The 17,508-nt window shown below is 39.9% G+C and overlaps 1 protein-coding gene across 1 annotated transcript; it reads left to right on the top strand.

Moving 5' to 3' along the window:
• Positions 1–154: 154 nt before the first annotated feature.
• Positions 155–1,722, top strand: LOC146887783 (uncharacterized). Its single transcript, XM_085670395.1, has 5 exons — positions 155–373; positions 613–862; positions 927–1,069; positions 1,118–1,574; positions 1,652–1,722. The coding sequence occupies exons 1-5, from the start codon at positions 155–157 to the stop codon at positions 1,720–1,722; spliced, it is 1,140 nt and encodes a 379-aa protein (XP_085526521.1).
• Positions 1,723–17,508: the final 15,786 nt, after the last annotated feature.

The raw sequence follows: 17,508 nt of genomic DNA, 5'->3' as shown, positions 1-17,508 counted from the left end.
CAGGTATGTTTACACAGAATTAAACACTGAATGAGGGCAAAAATACGCACTTATTATACCCACACACTTATTCTTTTGCACTCCTGGGCAAAATTGAGTAATTTCAAAACTTGTTCTGAGGTATTTTATTTCACATCAACACTAGATCAAAGGAATGAACATCACAGTGACATGGGAGGCTTTCAGAGAGAGATTCCTCTATGAGTATTTCCCAAACAGCATCTGGTATGCCAAGGAGGTGGAATTCCTCCAGTTAACCCAGGGAGGGAAGACCGTGGCAGAGTATGCTGAGAGATTCAAGCACCTCAGCCACTTCTACACTCTACCGCTCGACGAGGAATGGAGGTGCCACAAGTTTGAGAATGCCTTCGCGGTGATATCCGGTTGATGGTGGCTCCTTTCTCCATCAAGGACTTTGCCGCTTTGGTGAAGAAGGCCAGAGTGATGGAGAAGATGAAGCGAGAGATAGAAGGCCAGCTCCTACAATAGCTACAGCAACCGCAGAGGACTAGTGGACCGTTTGGGTCCAAATCTAGATAGGAGGAGCGGAGGAGGCCATATGATAGACCCCATCATCAGTCCTAAGGGCACAGGAGTTTCTCTCCCCAGTAGGGGCGAGTACAGTGCTATATCTGTGGAGGTCCCCACTTGAGGAACGCTTGCCCACGTGTGGAGGGTTACCGCCGGTGCAACAACTGTGGCAAGGAAGGCCACTTTGGGAAGGATTTCCCCAACCTTGCTAGAGTAGTGACACGTCCTCCAGTCCAAACTCCTCACCAGCATCAACGGAGGGATAGAGGCCACAGGCCTCAAGCCACAGGCAGAGTCTACGCTATGACAGGAGTAGAGGCTGCAGGTTCAGGTAATCTTGTTATGGGTTATTGTATGATTTCTGGGATGAGATGTTGTGTGTTATATGATTCTAGAGCGACACACTCCTTTTGTGTCAAATGCATGTGTGGAACGATTGGGTCTACCGGTGTGTGAGCTACAGTGTGAGCTTACGGTGTCTATTCCAGCGTCAGGTTTGGTCAAGACGTCGTCCTTATATGCTAGGTGTCCAGTGGAGGTAGAGGGACGCATATACAAGGTGAATTTGATCTGCCTACCTCTATAGGAGTTGGAGGTGATCTTGGGGATGGATTGGCTCTCTGCCAATCGCATCCTTATAGATTATCGAGAGCAGAAGCTGTTTTTCCCCAACTCGGAGGAACCTGAGTTGTTAACATCTCAAGGGGTTGTAAAGGAACTAGAGGGGGGTGCACAGTGTTACACAATCTTCACGCATCTGGGGGTACAGAAAGAGGAGAGAACGTCAATTATACCGATCGTGCATGAGTTTGAGGATGTATTCCCGGACGAGGTACTAGGGTTGCCTCCCCGCAGAGAAGTGGAATTCTCTATCGATCTAGTACCAGGAACAGGTCCGGTATCGATGGCCCCTTATCGCATGGCTCTAGCCAAGTTGGTGGAACTCAAGAAACATATAGAGGAACTGATGGAGAAGCAGTTTATCCGACCCAGCACCTCACCTTGGGCAGCACTAGTGCTGTTAGTGAAGAAGAAGGATGGGAGTTCGCGCCTGTGTGTGGACTACATGACGATCAAGAATAAGTATCCGCTCCCAAGAATTGACAATATGATGGATCAGTTGCATGGGTCATCGATATTCTCAAAGATAGATTTGCGATCGGGATACCATCAGATTTTGGTGAAGGCTGATGATGTATAAAAGATGGCCTTCAGGTCCAGGTATGGCCACTACGAATATGTGGTTATGCCTTTTGGTGTGACCAACGCTCCAGCGGTGTTTATAGACTATATGAATAGGATCTTCCGACCCTTTCTAGATAAGTTTGTCATAGTTTTCATAGACGACATTCTCATCTATTCTAAGACTCACGAGGAGCATGCCGAACACCTAAGGTTGGTTCTTGGCATTCTGAGGGAGAGGCAATTGTATGCCAAGTTGTCCAAGTGTGAGTTCTGGATGAGTGAGGTTCAATTTTTGGAGCATGTGATATCCACCAAGGGGATTGCAGTGGACCCAGCAAAGGTCGAGGCAGTGGTAAAGTGGGAAAGTCCTAAGTCGGCCATAGAGATCAGGAGTTTTGTGTGGTTAGCAGGCTACTATAGGAGATTCATAGAGGGATTCTCCAAGATAGTGGCTCCTCTGACACTGCTTACTCAAAAGAACCAACCCTTCACTTGGACGGATAAATGTGAGGAAAGTTTCCAAGAGCTTAAACGGAGGTTGACTAGTGCTCCTATATTGGTAATTTTGGATGTTGGGAGACCGTTTGAAGTCTATTGTGACGCATCTCATCTTGGGCTTGGTTATGTGTTAATGTAGGAAAAGAAGGCAGTTGCCTATGCTTCAAGGAAAGTTAAGGTTCATGAGAGAAACTATCCCACTCATGACCTAGAGTTAGCGACCATAGTGTTTGCTTTGAAGATCTGGAGGCATTATCTCTATGGTGCCTAATTTCGTATATTCAGCGATCACAAAAGTCTCAAGTACCTGTTTGATCAGAAGGAGCTGAACATGAGACAGAGAAGATGGATGGAATTCCTAAAGGATTATAAATTCGAGCTCTTATATCATCCAAGGAAGGCGAATGTAGTGGCAGATGCCTTAAGTAAGAAGACAGTGCATATTGCACACCTTATGATTAAGGAGGTGGAACTACTAGAGAAGTTCAAAAACATGAGACTGCAAGTGGAGTTGGGATCCGAGTCCATTAGGTGTAGTACCCTTACTATATCCAGTGACTTCTTGGACTCAATCAGAGAGAGGCAGTTATTGGATGCCAGTCTGAACAGGGGCAGAGAACAACTTGGGTCGGATGAGGCCAGAGACTTTGCTTTGGGTGATCATGGCATACTGAGGTTCCAGGGCAGAGTATGTATACTTGATGATGCTGAGGTAAAACGGTTGATCCTTGAGGAGGGGCATAAAAGTCATCTTAGTCTGCATCCTGGCATGACTAAGATGTACCAGGATCTTAAGGAAACTTTCTGGTGGTAGGGAATGAAGAAGGATGTTGCACTATTTGTATCTGCTTGTCTAACCTGTCAGAAGGCAAAAGTGAAGCACTAGAGACCTGGTGGGACCTTACAACCCTTGGAGATACCAGTGTGGAAATGGGACAGCATCTCAATGGACTTTGTAACCCATTTGCCACTAACTTTTAGAGGGCACGACACCATCTGGGTGATAGTGGATTGATTGACTAAGAGTGCTCACTTCTTGGCGATGAACTTTAGGATGTCAATGGCCAAGTTGGCCCAATTGTACATTAAGGAGATAGTAAGGTTTCATGGGGTGCCTTCGAGCATAGTTTCCGATAAAGACCCGCGGTTCACATCTCGGTTTTGGCATACGGTACATAGTGCTATAGGTAGGAAGCTCACCATGAGTTCAGCTTATCACCCTCAGACCTATGGCCAGTTTGAGAGGACGATTCAGTCGTTAAAGGATTTGTTAAGAACATGCATACTAGATCATTTGGGAGCATGGGATGAGGTACTACCCTTAATCAAATTTACCTACAACAACAACTTTTATGCGAGCATTGGTATGGCACTGTATGAGGCTCTTTATGGTAGGAGGTGTAAGACTCCTCTCTGCTGGTATCAGGATGGAGAGGCAGCTCTTGTTAGACCAGAGTTATTAGAACAAACTACCAAGAAAGTAAGGATGGTGAGGAACAGAATGCAGGCTTCTCAGAGTAGGCAGAAGGCTTACGCTGACCGTAAGAGGAGACCTTTAGAGTTTGCGGCTGGGGATCATGTGTTCATGAGGGTGACCCGAACCACGGGCGTGGGAAGGGCTCTCCGCTCAAGGAAGCTTTCACCCAAGTTTCTTGGCCCCTACCAGATCACGAGGAGGATTGGGCCGGTGGCTTACGAGATAGCCTTGCCTCCTTAGTTGGCAAACCTGCACCCGGAAGCCGAGGATATACAGATCAGAGAAGACCTCACTATGGAAGTACCACCCATCGCTTTAGAGGATAGCAAGGTTGAGGAACGTTGGAGAAAAGTTGTCAGTCTTGTTAAAGTCATTTGGGATCGGAGGACAGGTGACTCAACTTGGGAGTTAGAGGAGGACATGAGAAAATCACATCCACATCTGCTTACCTGGTGAGTCTTTATTTTCGAGTTTGAAAATTTTCTTGTTGGGGAGAATGTAAGGCCCATTAAAATTGTTTTATTCTTTTCTACCCTAAAGTAAAAGGCTACCCCTTGTAATTGGGCCTAGGGATGGCCCAAGTGATAAAACCAAACCCTAATCTACCCTAACACTCACTCTCACTCATTCACAGATTTCAGCCATCTCTCTCAACTACGCCAATAGAGCTCTGCTAGGGTTTGCTACCTTGCCTCGGACAAGTCCGCTCAAAGCTCAGTTTTGTTTTTTGCTCCATGTAAGTGATCCCCGATCTCATGCCTTTAATCCCTAAAAGCTTTTTTCCGTATTTCCTCCATTTAGGGTTCCATAATAACTCTGTTCTGCTACTATTTCGTTGTTCCGCTAGTTTCCAAGTCCATCTCTCGAGCTGCTGTGCTCCGTGGTTTCGTGTCGAAGCCTCATCTAGCCGCTTTCCACGTACAGGAAGTTAGGGTTTCTATGAAATCGTTGTTAACATGATTGTTTGTGTATGATTCGTGTGATTTACGGTTCTGTATATTGCTCTGAGTTTGTGAAGTGTATTGTTGCATGTGCTTGGCTTGGTTTTGTCTATTGTGTGAGTGAATAGTGGGTGGAGACTGATAATCTCGCCCAAGCGAGCTGGCCTTGACTAGGCGAGATAAGCAGAGGCTCGCCCAGGTCTTCTCACGCGAGAGGTCGCTCAGGCGACCAGCTCATTTTGAGTGAGCGAGCATCTCGCTCAGGCGAGGAGGGTCTCGCCTCAGCAAGACACCGTAAAAGCCACTGTTAGTGGGTGTCTATGGTGGTGCCCCATCTGTATGGTTTGGTAAGGATTCAAGGTAAGGTTCCATCCTGACACTCTAAGTGGTCAATTAGTCTCATTTAGAGCAGGCTAATTCCTGTGGTGAGAGTAGCAGGAGACCTATAATTTAGTAAGGGCTAACCTTGTGGTGAGGGAAATTGATTCATTGTAACACTTGTAACACATAGCTCGGGGGTGAGCAGAGGCATCCACCACAAGTGCAAGCATCCGCTAAATCCGACCAGATGGTATGTATCCGGATGAGTCGAGTCGAGTCCTTAGTGTATTGGTTTGAGAGTCATAGCATGTTGAGTGCTTTATGTATGGTTGATTGTGAAAGTTTATTAGATTACTTGATGAAATTCTTTTGAGCTCTAGCTTACCCTACTTTTATTGTTGTGTGTTCTGCTGTGTGGTACTCTCTTTTGCGATGATCATCAACCTGTTGGTGTGCGCAGATGTGAGGAACACCCGTAGGCAACAGGGAGGTGGTGATTTCGCTGCATAGTCCGCGTGGACTGGTTTCTAATTCCTTTATGAGTTTCTTTAGGGTTATGGCCCATGTATTTGTTCGTCCTTAGATCTATATGCTTTTGGTTAAACTCTTTATCCAGTTTTCTGTTGGGCATCGTGGTGTGCCTTGGGTTGTAATGATGAAGGATTATCTTGTTCCTTTTTAAGATTATTGAATATGGTATGAGTTGATTAAGAAAGCTAAGTGAAATTCCCACTGGACATTAAGATAGCAAGCTATCTAGATGTGAAGGTTCCTTTCACAAAGCTCAAGAGAAGAAGATGATGGATTGATTCAAAACAAAAAGGAAATGGAAAGCACATAAACCATGGAAAACCAAGAACAATTAAAGGAAGAAGAAAACATAAAATGGAAAGGAAAGAAATGGTAAAAATGTGAGAAGCACTCCACTACAAGGCTAGGCTAGAAGCCAATGGCAACCTTGAAGATGAGTGGATGTGTGCCGCCACTTGCTATGCAAGATAAGGCTTAAAAGTATTCACTCCCAAGGGAGGAAACTCTCACAAATGGTTGAGACACAAGAGTGTTTTTACTTCAAAATGTTCAACCCTTTTACAAGACAAGGAGCACCCTTTAAATAGGAGTTCATAGGGGTCCTTTAGCAAATACAAAAACATGAAAAAGGATTAACTAGCAAACCCTAAACCTAATGTGAGAGTGAGTCTTGGCCAAGTGAAGGGAGATGATATGTGGAGGCATTCCCATGAGGATTCTAGGCCAAAAAAGGAAGGAGACAAAGTGACCTTCTAAGGCATAAACCACAAAGGCAAAAGGAGACAAGGTACATGTCTACTTTTGCTTTTGCTTTATGCTTTTTGCTTTCCTCTCTCTTCCACTTCATCCAAGTGCTCCAATCACCAAGTGCCACCTAGCCATGCTCTACTTTCTCTTAATTACCTACAAAACAAGACAAACAAGGATTAGCATGTTGGTTTAAGTTAATCTAATCTTGGTCAAAGGTCAACTTTGGATCAAAGTAAACAAGCCAACCAAAATAAATCAACTAGAAACCAACTTAGGGAATTCAAACTAAAGTAATGCAAAACAAAGATAAAGGTGATGGAATAGAAGACTCACCTCTGGACATGCTTCTAGTGATCCTTCTTGAGGGAGCTTCTAAGGAGGTGGTCATGTCTTCATCATGTAAGGAGTTGAGTTTCAAACTCCCGGACTGCACTAGTATGTTATCTTTATATGACGCTACCTTTAATTTCCTTTATTTCAAGCCTTAAGTTCTAGCTTGTCCTTGTTTTTGGCTATTCACTTCCGTCTTGTCAAATCATATTCAATGTGGTTTAGCTTTCTTAATTAGCTTTTCTTGTGTTTTACATTTCAATTGGCAAGTAATGTTGGCCTCAATGCTCTTGATTGTGAACTAAGTGATTTTGTTTTCCAAATTGGTTGCTAGTCTAAGGTAGCATTTTAGGTGGTGGTTGAGAAGTAAAACTCTAGAGAGTGTTCTTGAATTCTTCCTCTCACCTTCACCATATTTTGGAAAGTTTTGAGCCATCAATTTCTTGCTTGAGTGAGAGCTAACCAATGCCTTTGGCATAGTTTGTTTGTTGTTTCTGTTCATTATTTTGGCAAGGTTTTGTTGTTGTTTGGTGTGGCACGTTGCGTCCACAAGGGGTCCAAATATTCCTCCAATTGGTGTATACTTCAAAGCCATCAACTAAGGCTTCATTTGGCACCAAAGTGCTCTTAGGAGTGCATCACTTTGCTGTCCAAAATTGTGGTGTTCAAGCATTTTTGTTGGCCATTGTGGCTTGTAATTGTTGCATCTTTTTAGTTTACTAGTTTTTCTACAATTTAGTCACTTATTTCGGTCAATTTGGAGCATCCTTTGTGCCTGATTTTCTACTCAAAGTTCTCTAAAAGTTTGGTGCTCTCGGGTTGCTCCTCTTTGCCTAAATTTTGTGTACCAATTTTAACTCTCTTTGAACTTGTATTTTGGTCTACTTAGGTGTCTTGGGGAACCACAAGGTGTTCAATCCCATCTCCTAAGTAGAACCTTCATCCTCCATTAGTGAATCGTTTTTAGTTGTAAGTGTGTTGAAAGTTCTAAGTGCTTTCTCACCTTACATTAGGCCGCATAACTATATTCATGTTTTCACGTTGCATAGAGGCTTAAGTGTGAGACCAAAGTCTCTAATCTTTTGCCATTTAGGGGTCCATTTTTAGTGTTAAATTTCTTTGAATCTTGTTTGCTTGTTTTGTGCTTAGTGACTCAAGTGATTCTATTTACTTTGCACTTAAACAATTGTGTGATCTTTGACACCTTTTACAAGTGTATCTTGGCAAGGATTGGCCTTGGTATTTAAGAAGTCTTAAAGACTCACCTCGCTTAACCTAGAGGTCCACTTGTGATTGATTTCCTCTACCACACTTTGTTCAAGTTGCTTAAGTTCATTCAATCACCATGAGTACATATTCTACATATAGTCCTAGCTTGCATAAATATGGTAGTCCTGAGTTGCATCATACATTTCATAGTGACATTCCATTCTTTAGGGAGGATATAGGACCAATATCATTTAGAGATTGGATGTGGGATACAGAAAAATTGGTGCAACCATTGTTTGGTAAATATAGTCAATTTGACATTCTTAGGCATGTTACTTCTAGGTTTATAGTACATGCATCCGAGTGGTGGCAAAAGAGGCAGTATAGAGTGAAAAAGGGGAGAAAATCATGCATTAATACATTTTATGAATTAAAAGCATGCATGTGGAAACAACGATGCTTTCATCCAAAATCTTGCTAAGTTTTCTAGACTAGAAAAAGATTTTAAGCACAATTTGGACTTGCTCTTGAGTGAACAAAGAAAGAGAGCAAAACATAAGAAAGAGCAAGCAAAACTTAAAAAGCTTCGAGAATATGAAAAGAAGAGAGAAAAAGAGATAAAAGAGAGGAAGAACAGAGATGAAGAAGAAAAGGCTAAAGAGGAGTATCTTAGAATAGCCAAAGAAGAGAATGAGAGAAAATAATTTGAAGCAAGAGAGAAAATAAACCAAGAGAGTGAGCTTGATCGACAATCAAAAGTGGTAGAGTTAAAGAGTATTTCAAGCCTAAGGGAACTCATTGTTAAGGATTGGGTGTACCATCCTTCACCAATTCCTTCCATGAAGACCCAATTTTCAAAGGGAATTCTCCCATCTTTAAACTCTTCTCACTTTTTCATTAAATCTTTTGTTTTGTTTCCTTCTCAACCTTTTTGTTCTCCATCTTATTCACTTATTTCATCCTCCTCAACATATTGTGCCAAAACACACTTTGCCTTTAAAATTCATTTCAACAATCATCTAAGTCAAAGTGTAAGACACTCTTGTGAAGTGGGCCTCATACCAACTTTTTCCAATTTTATAAGCCCATTTTCAGACATTTTCCAATCAATTATATTGCATGGTCATTATGACTTTAATGCAATTTTATTTGATGACTATTGCAGATATGTTTTTGATCCTGGTGGAACCCAACTTTAGTTGTTGTGAGCCTTACACAACCCTCTTGATCTGAGGTCAGATCCTCTTCAAGAGGGAGGGGATGATATGATCCCAACAAGGCTTATAGCTTGTCCAATGCCTAGGCCCAAATCATGCATAAGGCCCAATCCATGGCCCACATGCATCTCAAGCCAAAGCCCATCAAGAGGCCCAATAACAAGAGGCATGTTCAAAAAGATCCAATTGGGCTTCATTCAAGATGGCCTAAACCCACGTGGGCTTCTCACACTCTTCACATTGGCCAAAGAAGATATGAAGATTTGAAGAGCTGTTTAAAAGAGCAATAGAATAGCAATAAGATTGGCCCATTGTTTAGGCCTTGCTTTCTAGAATAATAAGTCAAACAATGTGTAGTTGAATTACTAAAATTGGGCTTGACTAAGCCCAATAGGAGGGGTGTCCATGAGCTATAAAAAGTCCAAGGTGGACTAAGTGGAAGTCAACACTCCTTCCTAGACCTCATGGATCATGCATCCCAGAGAGCCAAGTCCACACTCCACCCATGTGCTTCCTTTATCCAAGGGCTAAGAGAGTGTCTTCTTTTTCAAGCCTTCATCCAAAGGCTAGGAAGTTACCTTCTTCTCCAAGCTTGATCTAAGGGCCAAGATCAAGGCCCACTCCATCCAATGGCTCTCCTTTCTCATGTGTAAATGGCTTCATATAAAAGCCAAAATTTCACTCATTTGTAATCACTCTTGAAATTTTAAGCAATAGATGCAACTTGAATTGAGAGCACTCCTCCCTCTAGCCACCTTCCTTAGGCTAGCATAGATTAGGAAATCCTATCACCTCCTTCAGTTTCCATTTCTTGCAAGTGCCTTCAAAACTTGCCTCCATTCCTTCATCCATTTCCGTTGCCCATGGAGTTCTTCATGAACCTTTGGAGCTCCACCAGCATGGCATGAGGGATAGTTTTCAAGCCAAGCTTGTCCACAACCCTTGTGCTAGCCACATTTACACAACTTCCATTATCTATGATGAGGGGACATAGTTTGTCATTGATATGGCACCATGAATGAAAAAGGTTTTGTCTTTGAGAAGGGTCAAGTTCCTTGGAAACTTGTCTTAGTTCGTGCTTTATCATTAACAATCCACCTTCAAGGGGTTTAATCCTTTCACTTGAAGAAGAAGTGTGGGAAGAAGTAATTTTTGGGGAAAGGGGTGAAGAATGTTCACTCTCTACTTCTCTTTTAAGGTTTAAAGCCATGGTTCTTTTGGTAGGACAATTTGAAGCTATGTGCCCATATCCCAAACACTTAAAACATTTTATAGAACTTGTCCTTGTACCTTGAGAAGAATTAGAAGTTTCATTAGAAGGCCTAGATGAATTAGTCCTAGGAGGTGGGTCTTGGGAACTCTTGGGTGGTGATTTATCATGTTTTCTTTCTTTACCTTTCCAAGTACGAGAATAGTAGTCATTGTATGAACCGCTCCTCTTGGCCTCTTTTTTCTTTTGCACTTGAGTTTCAACTTTGATGGCCAAATCTAAAACTTTGTCAAGAAAGGAGTACTCATATAACTCTACTAAATCTTGTATGTCCCTCCTTAACCCACTCACAAATCTAGCTATCTTTTCCTCTTCACTTTCAAATTGGAGTCCTACTTTTAGAAGCATGGACTTCATTAACTTGTAATATTCATCTACACACATGGACCCTTGTTGAAGCCTTTGGAGCTTCAAAAGAGTCTCCCTCCTATAATAGGAAGGAACAAATCTAGCGCGCATCAAATTTTTAATGTCCCTCCAAGAAGTCGCGAGTGACTCTTGGTTAATATTGTCCATACATAATTGATGCCACCAAGTCATGGCATAATCCTCAAACTCTAAGACTACCAAATCTACTTGCTTTGGATCACTAACAACATGAATGGTAAAAATTTGGTCCACTTTTTGTTTCCACTCAATGTAGATGTTTAGGTCATTTTCTCCTTTAAACTTAGGAATCTTTGGAGTTTGCTTCTCTTGTGATGGGTTGCGCCTAGAATGCCCTCTTTTCCTAGCCTCTCTTTCTTGCTCCCTAGCTTCAAGCCTTTGAATGTGCTCTTGGATTCTTAGGTCACTTTGCTCCTTGTCTTTTCTCAATTGTTCAATGGCCTCCTTCCTAGACAACTCCAAATCCCGAAGCATTCTCATCAATGTATTGTTTTTGTTTGGTGCAGGTGCATTTGATTAACTTCCCATGATTCCTACAACAAAAACACTCAAATCCGAGACAAAATAAATGGATTACGGGTTAGACAAAAAATCGAGACCTAATCCAACCCAAAATGCCACCCAAGTGTTTAGATCACATTCCCAAAGTAACAACGCAAGGTTAGCACTCAAAATCCTCCAAAGGAGTGAAACAAACACTTTTAAAAACTTGTTCAAAACCTTTCAAATGCAAGACAAGTGATTCGGCCACAACATCCCAAGAGTTTCAAGAAAAGAAAACTACTAAGACAAAACAAAGAACACCTAGTGACAAGCAAGAAAAGCACAAAAAAAAGGAAAGCATGTAGCTATCATGCATTTAAACTCATGGATTTGAGGCTCAAAGACTAAGCATCCAAAGACATGTTATCCAACCCCATTTAGGAGCTAAAAGAGGTGCAAAAACCGTAGCCAAACTGCCACCACAGAACTTGAAAACGCTGATTCACGTCTTCATGGCAGATCTGACCTTTGCTGACTAATTTGATCATAACTCTCTCCACAGAACTCCAAATCCGTTGGTTCTTTTTTTTTGGAAAATAGACACTAAGAGCTTTCTTTTGAGAAAAAAAAAACGTAATTTTTGGAGCGTTGACCTGGTACAGTTTAATGTTTTAAAATCGTCATGTTTTCTGCCAGCACTATTTTTGTGAGTATTGGAAGTCGATTTGAACCATACAAAGATAGCAACAACAAGACAAGGTTAACACATAAAAAACACCATATTCAAGATAACCTAGGCTCTAGATACCAAATGATGAAGGATTATCTTGTTCCTTTTTAAGATTATTGAATATTGTGTGAGTTGATTAAGAAAACTAAGTGAAATCCCCACTGGACATTAAGATAGCATGCTATCTAGATGTGAAGGTTCCTTCACAAAGCTCAAGAGAAGAAGATGATAGATTGATTCAATCAAAAAGGGAATGGATCACCATGCGTTACATAGCATTGCTTTCTTACTCCTAATTAACCTACAAAGCAAATAAACATAGATTAGCATGTTGGCTTAAGTCAAGTCAACTACAGTCAACAAGTCAAACCTCGTCAAAGGTCAACAAGTAAACTAAAGTTTATTCAACTAAGTTAACTTTGGGAATCAAAAATAACAAACACAAATGAAAGGGATGAAGGATTAATGAACTTCCTTTCTAAACATGCTTAGTCTTCTTAAGCATGTGCCTCCATCCTTGGTTGGGGTCTATCCTTCATCAACAAGTCAGTAAGGGTCAACATAGGCTAAAAGAGAAAATAGAAAGAGAAAGAATAGAAAAAGTAGCAATAAAAACTGCAGAAGGAAGAGAAAATGAAGAAAAAGAGATGGAAGTAGAGAAAAATATGATGGAAAGTTTATTTGTCAATATTTTTTCATCTACAGTTTGTGATGTCATTTTACAGGAACAAAAGGATAAGCTTGTGAATGAAACACACCAATAAACACACCAATAAAACAAAAGGATAAGCATGTTTGAAAAGAAAGCTTGTCCATAGTGCTTTATTATGCATTTGGTCCGCTTTATGAGAAGCAAATTCATCAAACACAATGCATTGAATTATTTATTGTTACATATCAAGGTGGGTTAGTGTTGGCAAGAAAAGTGCTCCACGGATTGCAACCATTGGAAAGTAACAAAGATGAATATATTCAAATTGAATTTGATCCTTGAGGAAGAGAATTAGTTTCAAGTTGTGGAAAAATAAAGTCCTTCACAAGATCATAATAAACTTATATTAAAACTAGTGTCTTAAGATTTGGGACAAATCTTCTCGAAGAAGGAGGGTATGTGTGAATTGCATATGGGAAAAATGGAGGATGACTAATGTGCCATGTTGATGCAGTTTCTTTTATCTAAATAAGGGCCCAATAGTTTGTAAAATTGACTGACCAAATTGTCTTTTAGCTTAAATAATTAATGGGCTTTAGTTTTGCTTTATTTTCAAGTTGTAATAAGGGTCCATATGCCAACTTAAGAACCAACCTTTGGAAGATGAAGAGGACCTTTACTGAAAGTTTATGGGTGACTTTTGGTAGCCTTAAATTCAGTTACAATCAACCATTAAGTAGCGGATCATTATTAGCTTGAATGGATCATTAATAGCTTTAAGTAGGTTGTAATTGAAATTTATATGTCTTTTGTAATTCTGATGGTTAAAGCTCCTATATAAGCTGAACCATTTTCATCACTGAAAGCAAGTGTAGTTTTATTCAAAAAATATAAGAGTTTTATCTCTTCTATCTTAGTGAAAGTGATTCTCCTAAGTTCTTGAGTGATTCAAGATCCCCTGAGTTTTATCAGGGGTCCTTTATCCCTTTGTGTGTTTAAACTCTTAGGCTTATCTTCCATTCTTGGAAGTGTGATGTCTATCAATTTCTACTCGACCTTCTTATATGTTCCCATTATCTCGTTTTAAATAATTTCTCAAATTTCTTGCTTATTAGCATTCCAACCTTGATAGATCAGTAAAACGAATCCAACCCTCTAGATTCACATCATTTGGTATTCAGAGCCTGGCTATCTAGATTTTGAATGGGAGTGGAAGTTTATTATACAAGGTGTTTAATCAAAGGCCACCCATGTTTAGTTGCATTCGATTACGGAAGCGACAAAAATTTTGTGAGCCAAAGATTGGTGGAGAAACTCCAGTTACCAACAACCTTTCATCCGAATTAAGCATGGATCAAATTTGGTACATGGCAATGTGTGAAAGAAGTATTATGTGATATTGCTCCCATGGACTCTTGTCATCTTCTTTTGGGATGGGCGTGGCTTCCTTTTGAAACACTCAATCTTGATGAACGTTCCCTTTATTCGAGGCACGAGGGACATAAAATGAAGTTGAAATTTATGACACCAAGACAAGTTAGTAAGGGTCAACATAGGTTGAAGGAGAAAATAGAAAGAGAAAGAACAGAAAAAGAAGCAATAAAAACTGTAGAAGGGAGGGAAAATGAAGAAAAAGAAATGGAAGTAGAGAGAAATATGATGGAAAGTTTATTTGTCAATTTTTTTTCTTCTATAGTTTGTGATGTCATTTTACAGAAACAAAAGGATAAACATGTGAATGAAACACACCAACTTCCATGTATGAAAAGAATGCTTGTTCATAGTGCTTTATTATGCATTTGGTCCGCTGATGAGAAGCAAATTCGTCAAACACAATGCATGGTGTTGCAACTGAAATCGCGACGGGAAGGAAAACCGAAAGGAGAAACAGGTTTAAAAAAGAGATTTGGAGTCGCCACCAAATTTATTTCTGGAAAACTATGAAAAACGATAAAATAAAGCAAGTCTGCGAAAAAAACCAGATTTTTGGATCCGGGAGTCGGTTACGCATAGGGAAGGTGTTAGCACTTTACAACGCCCGCACGAAGGCGATACCTTTAATTAAAAGTGCAAAGTTGATGTGGTTTTCAAAATATTAATTTTCCCCCAAAAGAAATAATAAGACCAAAATGCTAAAAAGAAACAAAATTTTATTTTTTATTTTTTGGGCCTGACAAGGATTGACCTTGGTCCTACGTATTCTCATTAAAGATGAGAAATCAGGGTTAAGTAGTTCTTTAAGAGATATTTGAAAAACAATTGAGAAAAAGATTTGGTTTTTTAGAGGTGAACCTGACAAGGACTGCCCTTGCTCTTACATGTATCACGGTGGAGAATCAAGGATCACGTAGTTCTTAAAAAAGACTTTTTGCTTGAAAATGTTCAAATTTTTATATTTTGAAAATTTTGTATTTTTTTGGTATTTTTGAATTATTTGAAACTATGTGTCACACGATGCGAGCGGTCGGACACACACTAAAAGGCAAAAAAAACTATTTTTTGGTTTTTTGAGAATGAGTGTCACACGGTGCGGGCGACTAAACAGACACAATAAAGCAAAAGAGAATATTTTCATTTTTTAGATTTTTTCTACTTTTTTATAATTTTCTATAATTTAAAATATTTTTGTTTTATCTGGGTCTTTGTTAGAAATTTATAAAGGTAATTTAATAAAAAGGATAAAAATGGAAAAAACAAAATGTGAGGGTGCATGAAGTAAATGAGGTGTGTTTGTTAAAAGGTGGGGGTGCAGTGAGTAAAAGTCAAAAGTAAAGTGAATCTAGAAGGATGGGTGTGAACTGTGAAAAGTGAGGTGCAATCAGTAACAACAAACAAGTCCAAAACAAATATGGGGTGCGAGGTTGGCAAACATCAGGGGTGCGTAAAGAAATACATAAATAGTCTGATGAAGGATTATCTTGTTCCTTTTTAAGATTATTGAATATGGTGTGAGTTGATTAAGAAAACTAAGTGAAATCCCCACTGGACATTAAGATAGCAAGCTATCTAGATGTGAAGGTTCCTTTCACAAAGCTCAAGAGAAGAAAATGATGGATTGATTCAAAACAAAAAGGAAATGGAAACCACATAAACCATAGAAAACCAAGAACAATTAAAGGAAGAAGAAAACATAAAATGGAAAGGAAAGGAATGGTAAAAATGTGAGAAGCACGCCACTACAAGGCTAGGCTAGAAGTCATGACAACCTTGAAGATGAGTGGATGTGTGCCGCCACTTGCTATGCAAGATAAGGCTTAAAAGTATTCACTCCCAAGGGAGGAAACTCTCACAAATGGTTGAGACACAAGAGTGTTTTTACTTCAAAATGTTCAACCCTTTTACATGTCTAGGAGCACGCCTTATATAGAAGAGTTTAGGGGCCTCTAAGCAAATAAAAGATACCTAAGGATGTCTCTACAAAAACCTAACACTAGCTTCTAGAAACTAGGTCAAATAAGGTTACAAAAATGAGAGACAAAAGAGCTAATTATGGTGTGTGCAAGGCTAATTTCGTTCTAGCACAAAAGGAGATAAAGAATGTGTCTCATACGTCTCCAAAAAGTGGTCAAAGTGTGCTAAAAACAAAGGAGACCAAAGGTACACAGGTACACTTGTTTTATGCCTTTTACTTTATGCTTTATGCCTTTGCTTTACTCTCTCCTCCACATCATTTATGGTCCCCAATCACCATGCGCCACCTAGCATTTCTTTCTTACTCTTAATTAACCTACAAAGCAAATAAACATAGATTAGCATGTTGGCTTAAGTCAAGTCATATATAGTCAACAAGTCAAACCTAGTGAAAGGTCAACAAGTGAACTAAAGTTGATTCAACTAAGTCAACTTAGGGAATCAAAAATAACAAACACAAATTAAAGGGATGAAGGATTAGTGAACTTCCTTTCTAAACATGCTTAGTCTTCTTAAGCATGTGCCTTCATCCTTGGTTGGGGTCAATCCTTCATCATCCTCCTCTCCTTGGAGAGAATTTGACCACAAATTCTTTAAGCCTTTGTAGATGGAGCTTGACTTGATTTGGGGGAGGATTTGTGCCTCCCTTTTATGAGCTCTTGTTCCGTCCTTTCTAAGGGTATTACCCCTAGCCTTGGTTAGGCCATTTTTGTTTTCTAGACTACTCTTCCTCTCTTGCTTGTGCTTTGGGCCTTCCTTTTTGGCTTGGGAAGAGAAGGAAGGGTGATGCACATCTTGCTTTGGAAGAATTTTTTTGTAGGCAAGTAACACCTTGGTGAAAGCTTGCCCTTTTTGTTTTTCTTCTTTATCTTTTCTTATTATATTTCTATCCTTATTAACTTCTTGAGGTGATAGAGGTAGTAAAGTTGTCTTTTTCCCATTTTTGAAGAAAATGTATTGGTTGGTATGGCCATCATGTAAAGTTTGTTTATCAAATTGCCATGGCCTACCTAGTAAGATATGTGTGACTTCCATGGGAACAACATGACATAACACCTCATCTTTGTAGCTTCCTATAGAGAAGTTAATTAGGACTTGTTTATTGACATCTATTTCTCCCTCTTTACTTATCCAAGCAAGCTTGTAGGGCTTAGCATGAGGAATGGTCTCTAAGCTAAGCTTTTCCACCAACTTTGTGCTAGCTACATTGGTACTACTTCCTCCATCAATAATAAGAGAGCAAACCCATTTGTTAATTTTGCATATAGATTGAAAAATGTTTTCTCTTTGAGTGGGCTCAAACTCACTTTGATCTTGACCTATCATGCGCCTTAATAACATAGGGTCTTTCTCAAAAATTTTAGTTTTACTAGAGGAAGAAGATTCTTTTGAAAGAGAATGGGGAGATGAGTGTTCACTTTCAACATCATTACTCTTCTTTAAGATCATGGTCCTCTTGGTTGGGCAATTTAAAGCAATGGGATTATAACCCAAACATTTAAAACATTTAATGGAACTTGATCTTGAAGAAGTGGAATGGTGAATGTGATCACTTGGAGACTTACTTTTACTTGGTGGTTCTTGA

Source organism: Vigna unguiculata, chromosome 3, assembly GCF_037176805.1.
Source record: "Vigna unguiculata cultivar grain cowpea cultivar isolate G323 ecotype 2 chromosome 3, ASM3717680v1, whole genome shotgun sequence".
NCBI lineage: Eukaryota > Viridiplantae > Streptophyta > Magnoliopsida > Fabales > Fabaceae > Vigna > Vigna unguiculata.
The sequence above is the reverse complement of the archived record's forward strand: the minus strand, read 5'-3'. Positions and strand labels throughout refer to the sequence as shown.

What these genes read in the sequence shown, in the direction of transcription:
- LOC146887783 (XM_085670395.1), top strand. Translation starts at nt 155, where the DNA reads ATGAACATCACAGTGACATGGGAGGCTTTCAGAGAGAGATTCCTCTAT. An exon ending in AGTAGAGGCTGCAGGTTCAG is followed by an intron (nt 863 to 926) that starts GTAATCTTGTTA and finishes ATATGATTCTAG; the next exon opens with AGCGACACACTCCTTTTGTG. An exon ending in ATGCTAGGTGTCCAGTGGAG is followed by an intron (nt 1,070 to 1,117) that starts GTAGAGGGACGC and finishes CTACCTCTATAG; the next exon opens with GAGTTGGAGGTGATCTTGGG.